This window comes from Erpetoichthys calabaricus, chromosome 17 (assembly GCF_900747795.2).
Source record: "Erpetoichthys calabaricus chromosome 17, fErpCal1.3, whole genome shotgun sequence".
NCBI classification, from domain to species: domain Eukaryota; kingdom Metazoa; phylum Chordata; class Cladistia; order Polypteriformes; family Polypteridae; genus Erpetoichthys; species Erpetoichthys calabaricus.
Window position 1 is genome coordinate 60,555,728 of NC_041410.2, and position 15,111 is coordinate 60,570,838.

General features: G+C 36.9%; 1 protein-coding gene across 1 annotated transcript in view; it reads left to right on the plus strand.

The window, feature by feature from the left end:
- The window catches only part of ubap1lb (ubiquitin associated protein 1-like b), an 81,483-nt gene extending 69,821 nt beyond the window's left edge, over positions 1-11,662 (plus strand). The window contains exons 4-6 of the mRNA XM_051920229.1: positions 1,353-1,562; positions 8,143-8,244; positions 11,298-11,662. Of these exons, the coding sequence (XP_051776189.1) occupies positions 1,353-1,562; positions 8,143-8,244; positions 11,298-11,432 (447 nt within the window). The 3' untranslated portion in view covers positions 11,433-11,662. The remainder of the gene's footprint in view (positions 1-1,352; positions 1,563-8,142; positions 8,245-11,297) is intronic.
- The last annotated feature ends 3,449 nt before the right edge of the window (positions 11,663-15,111 follow it).

A 15,111-nucleotide genomic window follows, 5' to 3' on the forward strand; every position in this document is an offset into this window, starting at 1 on the left:
GAAAAGTAACTCAGACATGTCCACATGCTGCTGGGTTTCACACTCCATAAATTCAGTTAACTGGCTGGGATTTATACCCAGGACTCTGGAGCTGTGAGACAGTAGCAATAACTACGGTGACATCATTCGACCAATTACTAACTGTTTCTGAATATTTATAAATGGCATTTTGCAATCTTATGATCCTGAGGCTGGAATAATGTGTATATAAAAAGCAAAGGAAGCTAATTATTCTCTATTATTTGGGTATATTCTTCAAAGCTTTTAAAATAATTGCATGTTTAATATACACAAAATGTAAACAAATAAATTACTGTACAGAAGGACAGAAAGCACAAAGCAAAACCCAATCCTCTAGTAAAGAAGGAATTGACAGGATGTTCCTTTATCAAAAGTTGTACAGTATTGACTTGCACAGTCTATATGTGTGCTTGTATATAGATATCCATCCATTCATTATCCAACACGCTATATCCTAACTACAGGGTCACGAGGACCTGCTGGAGCCAATCCCAGCCCACCACAGGGCACACACACACACACACACACACACACGCACGCACACACACACACACACACACACCAAGCACACACTAGGGACAATTTAGAATTGCCAATGCACCTCACCTGCATGTCTTTGGACTATGGGAGGAAACTGGAGTACCCGGAGGAAACCCACACAGACACGGGGAGAACATGCAAACTCCACACAGGGAGGAACCGGGAAGCAAACTGCGAGGCACAGCTCTACCCACTTTGCCACCGTGCCACCTTGTATATAGATATGACTGTCTCAATACAAATTTGTTTGGCTTCAGTGTTGTAGTTGTACTCTTGTCCATTACATAAAAACAAGATTTGTTTTGAAAACACCACATAGTACATAACATAATGGCTCAAAAAAGCAAAAGAAGTCAATTTAAGTTTACTATGCTGTTTCAACATTTAACTTGATTAACCACTTTTGCTACATCTTACCTCCACAATAATGCTAAGAGAGTTGCTGCTCTAATTACAATGTACCAAGAAATGCAGATTACATAGAAATGACCATTTGATGACCTGCCACTAGAAGTGTCTCTGTCTCTATATAGACTTTCTTTACTTTTTAACATTATGGCATAATTAACATATGCATTTTAACATCTGCTGGGTATATTCTTTTTAATTTTTAATATGGATTAGAATGATATTTTTCAACTGGTGTAAATGGAGTAAGGTACTGTTGTTTACATAAGCAGCACCATATTGTAGAATATATATACTATAAAATTTAAGGGAATATAATAATAATCTTATTAGCACAGACACTTTAATGAGTTTGTAATCTAATTATTCTATTTTCTTTGCAGTCCTTTAGTTCCTATTCCTGCCTTCCTCCACCGCCTTCCATGTGTCATTCTGCTTGTCCTTTCATTTCTCGCTCAGACACATCAGCAGACTTACTACTTGCACTGAGCAAGGAGGAGCAGGATCTGCTGAAACCAGTTTTAGAGCTGGGCTATCCTATGTCCAGAGCCATCCGGGCTCTTCAGAAGATTGGCCGGCAGAGTTCTGCACAGGTCTGGACTTTTGCACACTAATAGAAGAAATATGTAGTCTGCATTTATCATATTGTATGTTTTTCTCATTTCTGTTGTACTGCATAACGAATCAGCATTAATCCTAAAATTTGAATGTTTAAACATTAAGATGGGGCTCATATTTAGATCAGATTTTACCCTTGCCTTTTATTTATAACAGAAATCCTACATACTCCGAGAAATGTTTGGTTAGTCTTAACAAGTATTTGTTTTAAGATTAAATTGTCTAATTTCAGTAACATGAAATAATGCTTAAAACCAAAATAAGACTTATTAGTCTGAGTTTATATTAATACCTTATTATTTTTAAAGTGCACAATAATTACTTTCAAAGCTAGAATAATAGAATGAACATTCAGTTACAAATTTTTGATTAATCATAAATTTAATTGTGGTTAAAAAATTGATTGATTAGTCACTATTGAAAATCTTTACTAGCACAGGTACGTTTGTTCAATTTAAAAGTTAATAGTTTGAAACAAATGTAAAAAATACAAAAACATCCGTGATCCCTGTATATTTTCAAGAAAAACTGAAATATTGAGTTAACAAGCGGAATGTCTTTGCTGATGAGAGTCCAAGATCAGACTGAGGTTATATGGTATAGGAGGGGCTTATATGTTATATATAACATTTTAGAAAATTTGGCAGAAAAGAGAAGAAAATGTACTAATTAACATGTTGGAATATACAGAAATCCAGCTGTAAATAGGCTTGTATCACTGACACATAGTTTTACAGTATTTTTCAGATCTGTCAGTTTTATTTGTTTGAAGAAAAATGTTCTCATGTTTTGTGGTATTGATCTACAATCGCCATTGTCCTGATATCAGCATGCTATGCTTCCATGTAACCTTTTGCAAAGGACATTTTCTTGTTGCATTTTGCTGCTGTATATGATTAAATTGATGATATACCAGATAAAACTTAGCCTAGAAAAAATCTTCACAAATAATTAAAAAGCAGATATCTGGTTATCTAATAAAATTTCACTTGATCAGGGAAATCTATACTTCTGTTTAACGTCTTCAGTTCTCTGCCACCCATGATGCACATAACTTTGATTCACCCTTTTTACATTAACTCTATTCCTGTAGACAGGGAAGAATTGGAAACTGCTTTTTGTGTGTGTGTGATTAGCCTTTGTCTCACAAGTTGAACTGAATCTAATGCATTCTTGGTTTGGAGATTGTACCTTCATTCTCGGCATGGATTATCTTGCATAAAATATCCAATTATTATAATTATTTTCACAGTTTCTATTTTTTCTTTTTTATATAAAACAAGCATCATGTAGTCTGTTTTTACACAGCATAATGTCCTTGGTCTTCTTTATAATAAAATATTTTTATTTCTTTTTTAACCTGCTAACCAATATTTGTATTACATACTGCATGTTGACCTTTGTAAGATTTTCCAACATAACTGTTGTCATTTTAATATATTGAGAAACTGAGCTAGTTAAATGTTGCCATATTTATTGTAAGTATAAACTACAGATAGTCATGGCTGGCACGTAGGATGAGGTAACAACTCAATTGCCACAGGCAGCACTTTGGTAAGGGTGACATTTCCATGCAACAGTATTTTTTAACATTAACATGGAATATAAAAAGACAGTTATTTATGAATCTTAAGAATTACATGCACATCTGGATCCTTAATTATATGCTACCTTTAAAAATGATTGCATTTTCATTTTAAAAGTTTGAAATTCCAGAAAATGCATTTAGCACAGTCTTGTTCCACCCCAAGTTACAGAGAATTAAAACAGCACATTTGTGTTTCAAAGTTAAATGTTAGTTCACAATACTGGGGTACTGAGCTTGTAGGACAGAAGCCAAATTTTCCTATCTATCTATCTATCTATCTATCTATCTATCTATCTATCTATCTATCTATCTATCTATCTATCTATCTATCTATCTATCTATCTATCTATCTATCTATCTATCTATCTATCTATCTATCTATCTATCTATCTATCTATCTATCAAGTGCCAAAGTATTTGCAGACAGAGAAACATGAAGGATGGCAAAACAGATGGGTTTTGTTTTATTTCGTTTTGAAATTGCAAATTTTTTTTGAAAATATGATTTGAAGAGTCAGACAGAGGCAGTGAAGACTTCATGCATTTTTATTTTTAATGTCTATTTTGTGTGTTTTGTTGTTTTAAAATGAATCTTTTCAATTTTTTCTAAAAAATAATATATGTTATGCTATTATTATTTTGTCTGTTGTTACGAGGATACACTGTATCATGAGATGAATGTGGATTAAGTAATAGATAGATAGATAGATAGATAGATAGATAGATAGATAGATAGATAGATAGATAGATAGATAGATAGATAGATAGATAGATAGATAGATAGATAGATAGATAGATAGATAGATAGATAGATAGATAGATACTTTATTAATCCCAAGGGGAAATTCACATACTCCAGCAGCACCTTACTGATACAAAAAAACAATATTAAATTAAAGATTGATAATAATGCAGGTAAAAACAGACAATAACTTTGTATAATGTTAACGTTTACCCCCCCGGGTGGAAATGAAGAGTCGCATAGTTTAGGGGAGGAACGATCTCCTCAGTCTGTCAGTGGAGCAGGACGGTGACAGCAGTCTGTCGCTGAAGCTGCTCCTCTGTCTGGAGATGATCCTGTTCAGTGGATGCAGATCTTCTAATTCAACCTTCTAATCATCACATACCTAATAAAGATATATGGGATTTTAGGGTTTGGGCAAAATATGCCTTGCCTCAGGTAGCATTATCTTCTAACATCCCTGGCCCTACAGGTAGTAATAAAAATCTAGTTTTCAGCTGAATTTTGTATGCTCTTATTAATTAGGTTTTGAATAAGAAATGTTGTTTTCAGTGGCAATTTCAGGAATCTCAAAGAGAATTGTGAAATAGTCTAGTGGCAATTAAGACATTGAAGATTTACTTATATACAGTATATAAAATAACAATATTAACCAATAAGTAACACATAATTAAGAGGATGCCACTGGTTAATATGTTAAATTTACGGACAAGTCAAATGTTTCATAATTACCAAGTAAGACATAACATTCTCAAATTTATTTAATTCAAATTGGAATCGCAAGGCACCAGAGCCTATCTGAAAAGCACTGGTGGCAGATGGGAACTCACCCTGTATGAGGTGACATTTAGTATGCAGAGTTCAATCATAAACACACACAAACAGGACCAATTCAGAATTACTGTACCAAGACCTAACATGAACGTCTTAAGATTGTAGTAAGAAAGCTGATGCAACCTCAAGGAACAAACTCAACATAAATAACTATTCAATCCCGTGATCTTGGTCCTTGGTCCATGTGGCAGTAGCATTAACTACTGCATCATCATTCTACCCTAATCATAGAACAGTAAATGCACATTTTTACAACACCCATAAAATTGCCTTTTTATTAGCATAACTATTATATATCTAATTATACTGTATATTATAATTTCCAAAAAGTCCAAAAAAAATACAAAACATTCAAGTACATACAAAATGTGAAGAGTTCAGAATGAGTTTCATGTTCAAGATTTCTGGGCTTAATCTCTGTAATATGATGAGTAAGTTGGCTGAAAGAAAGAACTTTAAGGTAGTAATGCTGCTTTGTACAAGAATCTGGGAAGTACCACTAGGTGTCTTCAGAAAGAAGTGTTCTATACCCATCCTCTAATACTAGACTTGGAGTGGACAAAGGACATGACGTCTTAATTATTTTTTCAGTCGGTGATCTGAGAATTCCCTGGGTTAAGCCTAGAACTGTTGCTGAAAATAGGGTGGCCTGGACAATCCAGGTTTTACTATGACCACCTTGACCATCACCAGGAAAGGCAAAATGAAAGTGCAGCGAAGTCACTTTATATAGAGGTTTGTAAATCCCCTTGTGTTTTATGGTAAACTAGACATTAAGCCTGTTACAATAATGGGTGCTAGAATAGTACTACATAAACATTAGTAGGAACAGTCTATATTAAATGGCAAAGGACCGTCTATTTTCTGTTACAGTAATACTGGCTTGTATGTGGCTGTAATATGCATCACTGTATTGTGTGCCTTTAATTTTCTCTCACAGTAATACGTCTCTCCAGCAAGTATTTTAATCTGTGCTGGCGTGCAGCTGATTATTGTATGTATGGCGTCTCCCCAGCAACGGATTTTATGTGCGCGAAAATAAATCTACTTTTAAAAGTCATCCTATTGTAATATCTTGAAAATTCGTATATTTAGGAAAACACTTTACACTTTACCGGGTCAAGTTTGTTTATTGCAAATTTGACATCCTCAACAAACAATAATCCCACCTCTTTGGGGAAGCTGGTCTCCACGTCTCAGTACCCGATTAGATTTTTCGTGCGTTATGCTTTAGGTCTTTTACCGAAATCCGATTGGATCGGCCGCGTGATATTTTATAGGTCCCGCCCTCTCTGTCTTGTGTGACGCGTCAGGCGGCCTTTGAAGCATCACACCGTACCCCGCGCATGCACACTTCACCAGAAGACACACACACGGACACATGGACGCACACAGGGATTTTATTAAAGAGGATAATATGTTAGGCACCCACTTTAACATTGACATTATTACTTAAACTATTATAGGACATTAATATTTTAATAGTTAATATTTTAACCTCTTGAAGTATTGGGGTTTCATTTGTCTAATGCAACAACATGACAATAAGGAAACAAAAATCAATATACACCTAGAAAATATTAATTTTGTGACAACTATTCTAAAGATTACCCCTTTTTTGGTTTAGTTGTTAAATTATGTGCTTGGTATAATCATGAAAATTAATTAAGTAATGATTAAAAGCATTCGTGATCTGCAGCATTGATCTTAAAATTGTATTTATTGAATACATTTTCAATAATTATTGGAGTTACAGTTGTGCCTGAAAGTTTGTGAACCCTTTAGAATTTTCTATATTTCTGCATACATATGACCAAAAAACATCATCAGATTTTCACTCAAGTCCTAAAAGTAGATAAAGAGAAACCAGTTAAACAAATGAGACAAAAATATTATACTTGGTCATTTATTTATTGAGGAAAATGATCAAATATTACATATTTGTGAGTGGCAAAAGTATGTGAACCTTTGCTTTCAGTATCTGGTGTGACCCCCCTTTGGAGAAATAACCGCAACTAAACGTTTCCATTAACTGTTGATCAGTCCTGCACACCGGCTTGGAGGAATTTTAGCCCATTCCGCTGTACAAAACAGCTTCAACTCTGGGATGTTGGTGGGTTTCCTCACATTAACTGCTCGCTTCAGGTCCTTCCACAACATTTCGATTGGATTAAGGTCAGGACTTTGACTTGGCCATTCCAAAATATTAACTTTATTCTTCTTTAACCATTCTTTGTAAGAACGACTTGTGTGCTTAGGGTCATTGTCTTGCTGCATGACCCACCTTCTCTTGAGATTCAGTTCATGGACAGATGTCCTGACATTTTCCTTTAGAATTCTCTGATATAATTCAGAATTCATTGTTTCATCAATGAAGGCAAGCCGTCCTGGCCCAGATGCAGAAAAACTATCCCAAACCATGATACTAGCACCACCATGTTTCACAGATGGGATAAGGTTCTTATGCTGGAATGCAGTGTTTTCCTTTCTCCAAACATAACGTTTTTCATTTAAACTCATCCGTCCACAAAACATTCTTCCAATAGCCTTCTGGTTTGTCCACGTGATCTTTAGCAAACTGCAGACGAGCAGCAATGTTTTTTTTGGAGAGCAGTGGCTTTCTCCTTGCAACCCTGCCATGCACACCATTGTTGTTCAGTGTTCTCCTGATGGTGGACTCGTGAACATGAACATTAGCCAATGTGAGAGAGGCCTTCAGTTGCTTAGAAGTTACCCTGGCGTCCTTTGTGACCTTGCCGACTATTACACGCCTTGCTCTTGGAGTGATCTTTGTTGGTCGACCACTCCTGGGGAGGGTAACAATGGTCTTGAATTTCTTCCATTTGTACACAATCTGTCTGACTGTGGATTGGTGGAATCCAAACTCTTTAGAGATGGTTTTGTAACATTTTCCAGCCTGATGAGCATCAACAACTCTTTTTCTGAGGTCCTCAGAAATCTCCTTTGTTCGTGCCATGATACACTTCCACAAACATGTGTTGTGAAGAGCAGACTTTGATAGATCCCTGTTCTTTAAATAACACAGGGTGCCCACTCACACCTGATTGTCATCCCATTGATTGAAAACATCTGACTCTAATTTCACCTTCAAACTAACTGCTAATCCTAGAGGTTCACATACTTTTGCCGCTCACAAATATGAAATATTCTATCATTTTCCTCAATAAATCAATGACCAAGTATAATATTTTTGTCTCATTTGTTTAACTGGTTTCTCTTTATCTACTTTTAGGACTTGAGTGAAAATCTGATGATGTTTTTTGGTCATATTTTTGCAGAAATATAGAAATATTCTAAAGGGTTCACAAACTTTCAAGCACAATTTCTCTGTATTAATAATGTAATGAGTATGTGCTCATATTCATTTCAGATTCTTAGTTATTTGATGGTCTGCGACAGATTTTGCAAGCAAGGTTATGAGGAATCATTGGTTGAGGAAGCCCTGGAGATGTTTCAATATTGTGAGATAAAGGTGAGGCAAAGTTTGAATCTGTGTCCTTGTTTGAAGCAAAAAAATCAACTTCTTGTTTTGTTCTGGAAATTAATTTTTAGAAAGTCTCTTGTATACATGAAAATAGGACAAGTCTGCAAGTTTGCTTAATGTCTTATGGATGGCCACAGATATGCTAATGATCATTTCAAAATTAGATGTTTTTCTAGTGAATAATTAACAAGAGTGAAGATTTCTGAAATACTCAAACGTTTTAATAGTGAGGCACTATTTAAATAACTCATTTTAAGTCATAATATTTAAGAGGCAGTGTTGTAAGAGTTTTGTTACACTGAAAGTGATATACATTTTAAATATTGCACATGTAGTTACACAGCAGAATGTTATAAAAATACTATAGGATGTTAATACTGTTCATGGTCCATTCTGGGCTCCTTGATGTTTCCATTCCGTATCACTGGGCAAAAAATTCTTATGTCTGAATATTATGAAAAAAGTTTCAAGTGTATTTTGTTAAATAAGTCATCTTTATAGATGTTTCTGTAACTTTATGTAGTTGTGCGGATTTCAAATGAGAAAAGGCAACTGTTAAAGGGAACAGTTACAATTTTATATCTTTTAATAGCAAAAGCATTCATGTGGTAGTTTTGAAATGATCCAGTTGTTTTTGTATAAATAATCAGAAAATAGCTGATTGGTGAAGTCACTAATCTAGTAGTGTGCTGAGGAAGAACTTAGATTCAAAGAATCAACATGGCAGCATGGGCTATGCCATGCATAGCCAGCCTACCATTAGCCACTGCTTTGTTTCTTGAGTTTTTGAGTTCTTCCCCTAATACTAGATTAGGCTAGTGATGACACAGCATCACTGTTTTCTGTCAATTTATTCAAAATCATTTTATTCTTTACAGCACAATTTTGGGAGCTCCTTGATGATTTTTTTTTCTACATGATACATGTGCTACGAAGTTAAGCAAAATGACACCTTTTATTGGCTAACTAGAAAAGGCAACTCAGGCCCCTTCTTCAGACAAGATGTAATCACTTAACATGATACATGATATTTTTTGCTATTAAATGATAGGAAATTATGACTGCCCCCCCTTTAATGTTTAGGTTGATCTGATTACTGTTATATTACCACAGTAGTCTGGATTGTATGAAAGTCATACATTTGCCCCACTTGTATCAACATCTGTAAGCAGCACCATATTAAAGACTTCTGTACATTTTGAAAGTGCCTACATGTTGACTGATTTGATTATTATACAAGATTTGTTTTATTTACTTGGGCTCACACTTGCATTTTAAAGAAACTAATTTGCACTATTACACTCTGTCTATAAAATATTTAAATCCAGTAGCAAGGTATAATTTGTATTCTGAACAAAACAGATGTGTATGGTCCCAAAACCAGAATTAATGAACTGATTTATTGGTTTAGAGTGGGACTTTATGTGGAAGATCATTAGTACTTGGTACAATTCTACATGGGTAGCAATATAAGTGATCATATGTCATTGCATTGATCTATATAGATCTAAACAATCATTATGGAGCTCTTACTGCAATGAAGTAATGATCCAAAGAAGTGGTGAAACATACACTCACCGGCCACTTTATTAGGTATACCTGTTCAACTGATTGTTAATGCAAATATCTAATCAGACAGTCACCTGGCAGCAACTCAATGCATTTGGGCATGTACACATTAATAAAAATGACCTGCTGAAGGTCAAACTAAACATCAGAAAGGGAAGAAAGGTGATTTAAATGACTTTGAATGTGGTATGGATGTTGGTGCCAGATGGGCTTGTGTGAATATCTCAGAAACTGGTAATCTACTGGAATTATTACAAACAACCATCTCTGTGGTTTACAAAGAATGGTCTGAAAAAAGGGAAACTACCCAGTAAGTGGTGATTGATGCCAGAGTTCAGCGGAGAATGGCCAAACTGGTTTGAGTTGATAGAAAGGAAACAATAACTCAAATAATCACTTGTTACAACTGAGGTTTTCAGAAGAGAATCTCTGAATGCACAATACATTAGACATTGAAGCAGATAGGCTACAAGAGCTGGAGACCACACCAGGTGCCACTCCTGTCAGCTAATAAGAGGCAAATAAGGCTGAGGCTACAATTCATATGGGTTTACCAAAATTGGACAGCAGAATATTGGAAAAACGTTGCCTGGTCTAATGAGTTTTGATTTCTGCTGCAACATTCAGATGGTATGGTCAGAATCTGGCATCAACAACATGATAGCGTGGATCCATCCTGCCGTGTGTCAATGGTTCAGGCTGGTGATGATAGTGTAATGGTGTGGAGGATATTTTCTTGGCATCCTTTGGGCCCCTTAGTACCAACTGAGCATTGCTTAAATGCCACAGCCTACCTGGGTATTGTTGCTGACCATGTCCTCCCTTTATGACTGCAGTGTATCCATCTTCTGGTGGCTACTTCCAGCAGGAAAACGCACCATGTCACAAAGGTCAAATCAGTTCAAGCTGGTTTCTTGAACATGCCAATGAATTCACTGTATTCAAAGGCCTCCACTGTCACCAGATCTCAATCCAATTGAGCACCTTTAGGATGTGGTGAAATGGGATATTCACATCATGGATGTGCAGTCAAAATATCTGCAGCAATTGCATGATGCTATCATGTCAATATGGATCAATATTCCAGAGGGATGTTTCCAGCACCTTGTTGAATCTATGCCACTGAAGAACTATGGCAGTTCTGAAGGCAAAAGGGGGTTCATCCCAGTACTAGCAAGGTGTACCTAATAAAGTGGCTGGTGAGTGCATTTATGCATATGGAAAATATTGAATATCACACGGTCTCACATACAGGTGACCTGAGAAAGATATTAATATTAATATTAATGATATATAGATCATTACAAAACTAAAGGCAGTGCAGTTCCTAAAAACTTTCAGTATATGGTCTCTTCATTAATGAAATCTTGCAAGTACCTTTGTGCTGAATTTATATCAAAATTACATAGTCCTTACCTGAGAACCTATATTTTATGAGTACTACAGTAACATAATTTCATTTATTTTTACAGGTAGATGAATTCTTGCATCTGGTGACTGAGTTTACTGAAATGGGATTTCCACTAAATGCAGTTAAAGAGGTCCTGCTTGTTCATGAAAACCACAAAGAAAAAGCTTTGGAGGAATTAGTGTCCCAAATTGAATAGTGACAAACAATGAAACATAATTGAAAACATTGCTTTTTGCACAACTTATAAAATAATACTGGACTGCCTAAAATTAATTACTGGCAAATCCATTAGATTTCTGGTAAACTATTGTTTAAATAAATACTGAGGATAAAATATTGGTAAAATTAAATGAAAACCCTAGCTTTACATGTGAGGTTTTGGATTAGTGTCCAGTACTGATAATATTAATGGATGCTTAACACAAATGTGTTTTCTGCCACATAGAATTCTTACCTATTGATATTGAACTGAAGTGTGACATTGATTTAGCATTTATTCAGTCAGTATTTCTATAATGTATCTTTTTCAAATATTTGCAAATGAGTTCAAGTTTATAGGGGCTTGAGCCTTTTCCTGTGTCACTGGGTGCAAGGTAGAAAAAAGCTTTGGAACTGTCAGTCAACCTAACTAACACAGGTTTAGTTCCTAACCAACACAGGTTTAGGTAAGAGGAAAACCCACACAGACTCAGCAAAAGTGTCCAGACTCCACATGGACAATGATCAGGTAAAAAATTCAAACCTAGGATACTGGATCTATGAGGAAACATTAGCATCTTTGCAAATTAAAAGACTCAAATAATTAAACTGAGTAAGAAAGAAGTAAACGTTTGTTTAAATAATGTAATGTGATTTGTTTTCAATCCTATTTTTTGTAAAAATTGACTATTTGTATGGAATGATGACAATTAAATCAATAAAGTTTATAAAAAAAAAATGTAAATCCAACAGTGTTTTCTAACCTGAGAAAGGTTCATCACTGGATTTTGAGCTGGAAGAAACGTAAAGGACATTCAACCCTGGCTGCCTAATTGGCACAACTTTAAGATTTAAAAGGTTGTGTGAAGACAGCTCATTTATTGTTGGTGAGGGTAACTAACAAACCAGAGTAAACCCAGAAAATTACCATTAAACCAGAGCTAATGAGGATGTGAAGACAGTTTATGTTGTATATACTTTTGAAGACATTTAATTTAGAAGGTCTGGAATAGGAGCAGCATGGTTATCCAGTTGTTAGTGCTGCTGCTTCACAGCTTCAGAAGACAGCATCTGAACTCCATTTCACACATTGTCTGTATCCATTTTTAATATTCACCTCATTTTTGTACAGATGATTCCCTCAACACCCTGATTTTATAAAGAAGTGTTTGTTAAATTGTGGGTTCATCTCTGAAATGACTTTATATGCGTGATTATGAGTGTGTGCATGAGCATGCTCAGCATTGGCATGCTCACATGGACATGTTTTCTGTTGTAAGCCTGATCATGCCAGGATTAGTCTTACAGGACCATGTGTATATATTATACATCTAGAGACAACTGTGAATAAATTTGGATTAAATATGATTGGGAACAATTAGATCATTTACAGTGTGTGAAACCAATCCAGTGCCTCATGAAGATGGGGCTGAAAATGGGGGCAGTAATTTCAACAGCAAAGAGCAATGGTGCTGTTATCAATGTTATCCAACCAATAGTAAGCCCGTGGATGAGCTATCTATGACTGAAATAAATCCCAAAAAGACCCATTGAACACATGTGTATCTGCGCAGGGAACACACATGTTAAAAATAAATTTAACCTCTTTCAAGGAAAAATTACATATGTTAGACAAAATTATACTTTAGCAATCGAAGACATCACTGCATTAGTGGTAAAAGTGAAAGAATTGCTGTGTGTAGTCTCTGTCATTTACTGTTACAACGATACAGCCACAGTAAATTTTAGACTGAAAGAATTAGCAATAACATTTGGAAACTATGAACTCTAGAGTGTAAGTTTAAGCTAAAGAGTGTGCAGTTATAACGAGTAAGATGGAGGTGAAAAAACCTCTGTAAAGTTAGATATTTTTGCTAAAACAAAGAACAACAGGTGATGAAGTCAAATCTCCCAAAACAGTAAATGTTCATAACGACACTGATACTGTCCGAGAACCACACAGCAGAGGCGAGGCTGCACAGCATCCAACTTCTGATTGCACTTCTAAACAAATAACGGAAGTAATTTAAAATTTCTGTTTAATCGTAAATGCCAAACATGCCATACCAAAAAATCACAGCATTTTTACAAGGTACTTCTCCAAACACTTTTTGCTGTTCTTACGACATGTAGTGATGCAATAGTGCCTGTAAGAACTATAAACAAATTAGTAAGTTGTGCTACTAAGCTGTTCAATTGACAACAGCAATTTTAGCTTTATATAATCACAGTGTCAAGTCTTTTTTTAAGTTCTTTCTCTTTGCATAGGAACCCCCCCCCCCCCCCCCCCCCCCCAATCTTTCTATACCTGTTGTCACGCTTGGGTCACAAAGTTGCACAGATTCATTCAGGGTTTTCAAGAAACAGAAAATAAACCATGCTGCCGTGCAGCAGGCGACGCTTCAGCACCACAACAGTTCCGATTCCTAACAGACCTGACCCTATTGGCTCTTCAACGGTTTCAACTCTTACAGGGATGGGGCTCCCGAGGGCTTTCCCCCATCCCCTTCATGATGAAAGCTACTCCCGCAGAGAGCAAAAAGGAGTCCTTTCTGTAGTCTCGGAGCTTTGTGAAGTTTTTTTATGGTGGCCGGACTGCTAATCCTGCCACCAACCCCCATGATTTCCCTGCAAATTGGATGCAGTTTAACGTCATACCCAGGACCTAATGTGTTGTGGGAGACCTTCCGTGACAAAACCCTGAAGGTTGCTGAGGATTGTGTTGGTGTTACCGGTGTTCCCAGAAGGAGGTGTTTCATCTTGCAGGACACCCTGGATATCATCGAAAGGAGTCGCAGCGCACGACTCAATGGCAACTCTGGTCTGTACCGGGAACTGAGAAGGACGGTTGCGAGGGCTCTGAGGGCAGATAAAGAGGCGTTTGTTAGAGGAATCTGTGAGCAAGTGACACCACATCTGTGGTCTAGCGACCCACATCCTGCTTACAGAGGAATCAAAGCATTACGCACATCTGAATCTGTTCCTCGGATAGTAGCAGTCAGGGCAGCTGATGGAATGGTCCTTACAGATGACACTGCAGTTGTGACCCGCTGGGCTGGCTACTATGAGCAGTTGTTCAAAGCTGATCCTCCGGCTAGGACGTTGGATATCTCTGGGTCCACGGTTCTTGAGGCTGATCCTCCAATTAGCTGTGAACCACCCAATCTCACTGAGATTGCAGAGGTGGTGAACCAGCTGAGGGGGGAAAAGGCTGCAGGGATCTGTGGTATCCAGGGTGAACTTCTCCAGGCTGGTGGTAAGGCTGTCCTCCTGGCATTGCAAGCAATCTTTGCTTCTATTTGGGAGACTGGCATCATCCCAACTGACTGGAAAATGGGACTTATCATCCCTATCTGGAAAGGGAAGGGTGATCGCCTGGATTGTGGCAACTACAGGGGGATAACACTGCTCTCGGTGCCGGGTAAGGTCCTTGCTAGGGTTGTCCTCAATAGGATCCGTGATCACTTGCTCACCTACCAGTGACCGGAACAGTCTGGTTTTACACCTAAGAAGTCTACCATCGACCGCATCCTGGCACTGAAGGTTCTCATGGAGCGCAAACGCAAATATCAGCAGAGTTTCTTTGCAGTCTTTGTCGATTTTCACAAAGCGTTCGACTCAGTTGATCGAGCTGCCCTGTGGGACATCCTGAGGGTTCGCGGGATCCCCTCGCAGTT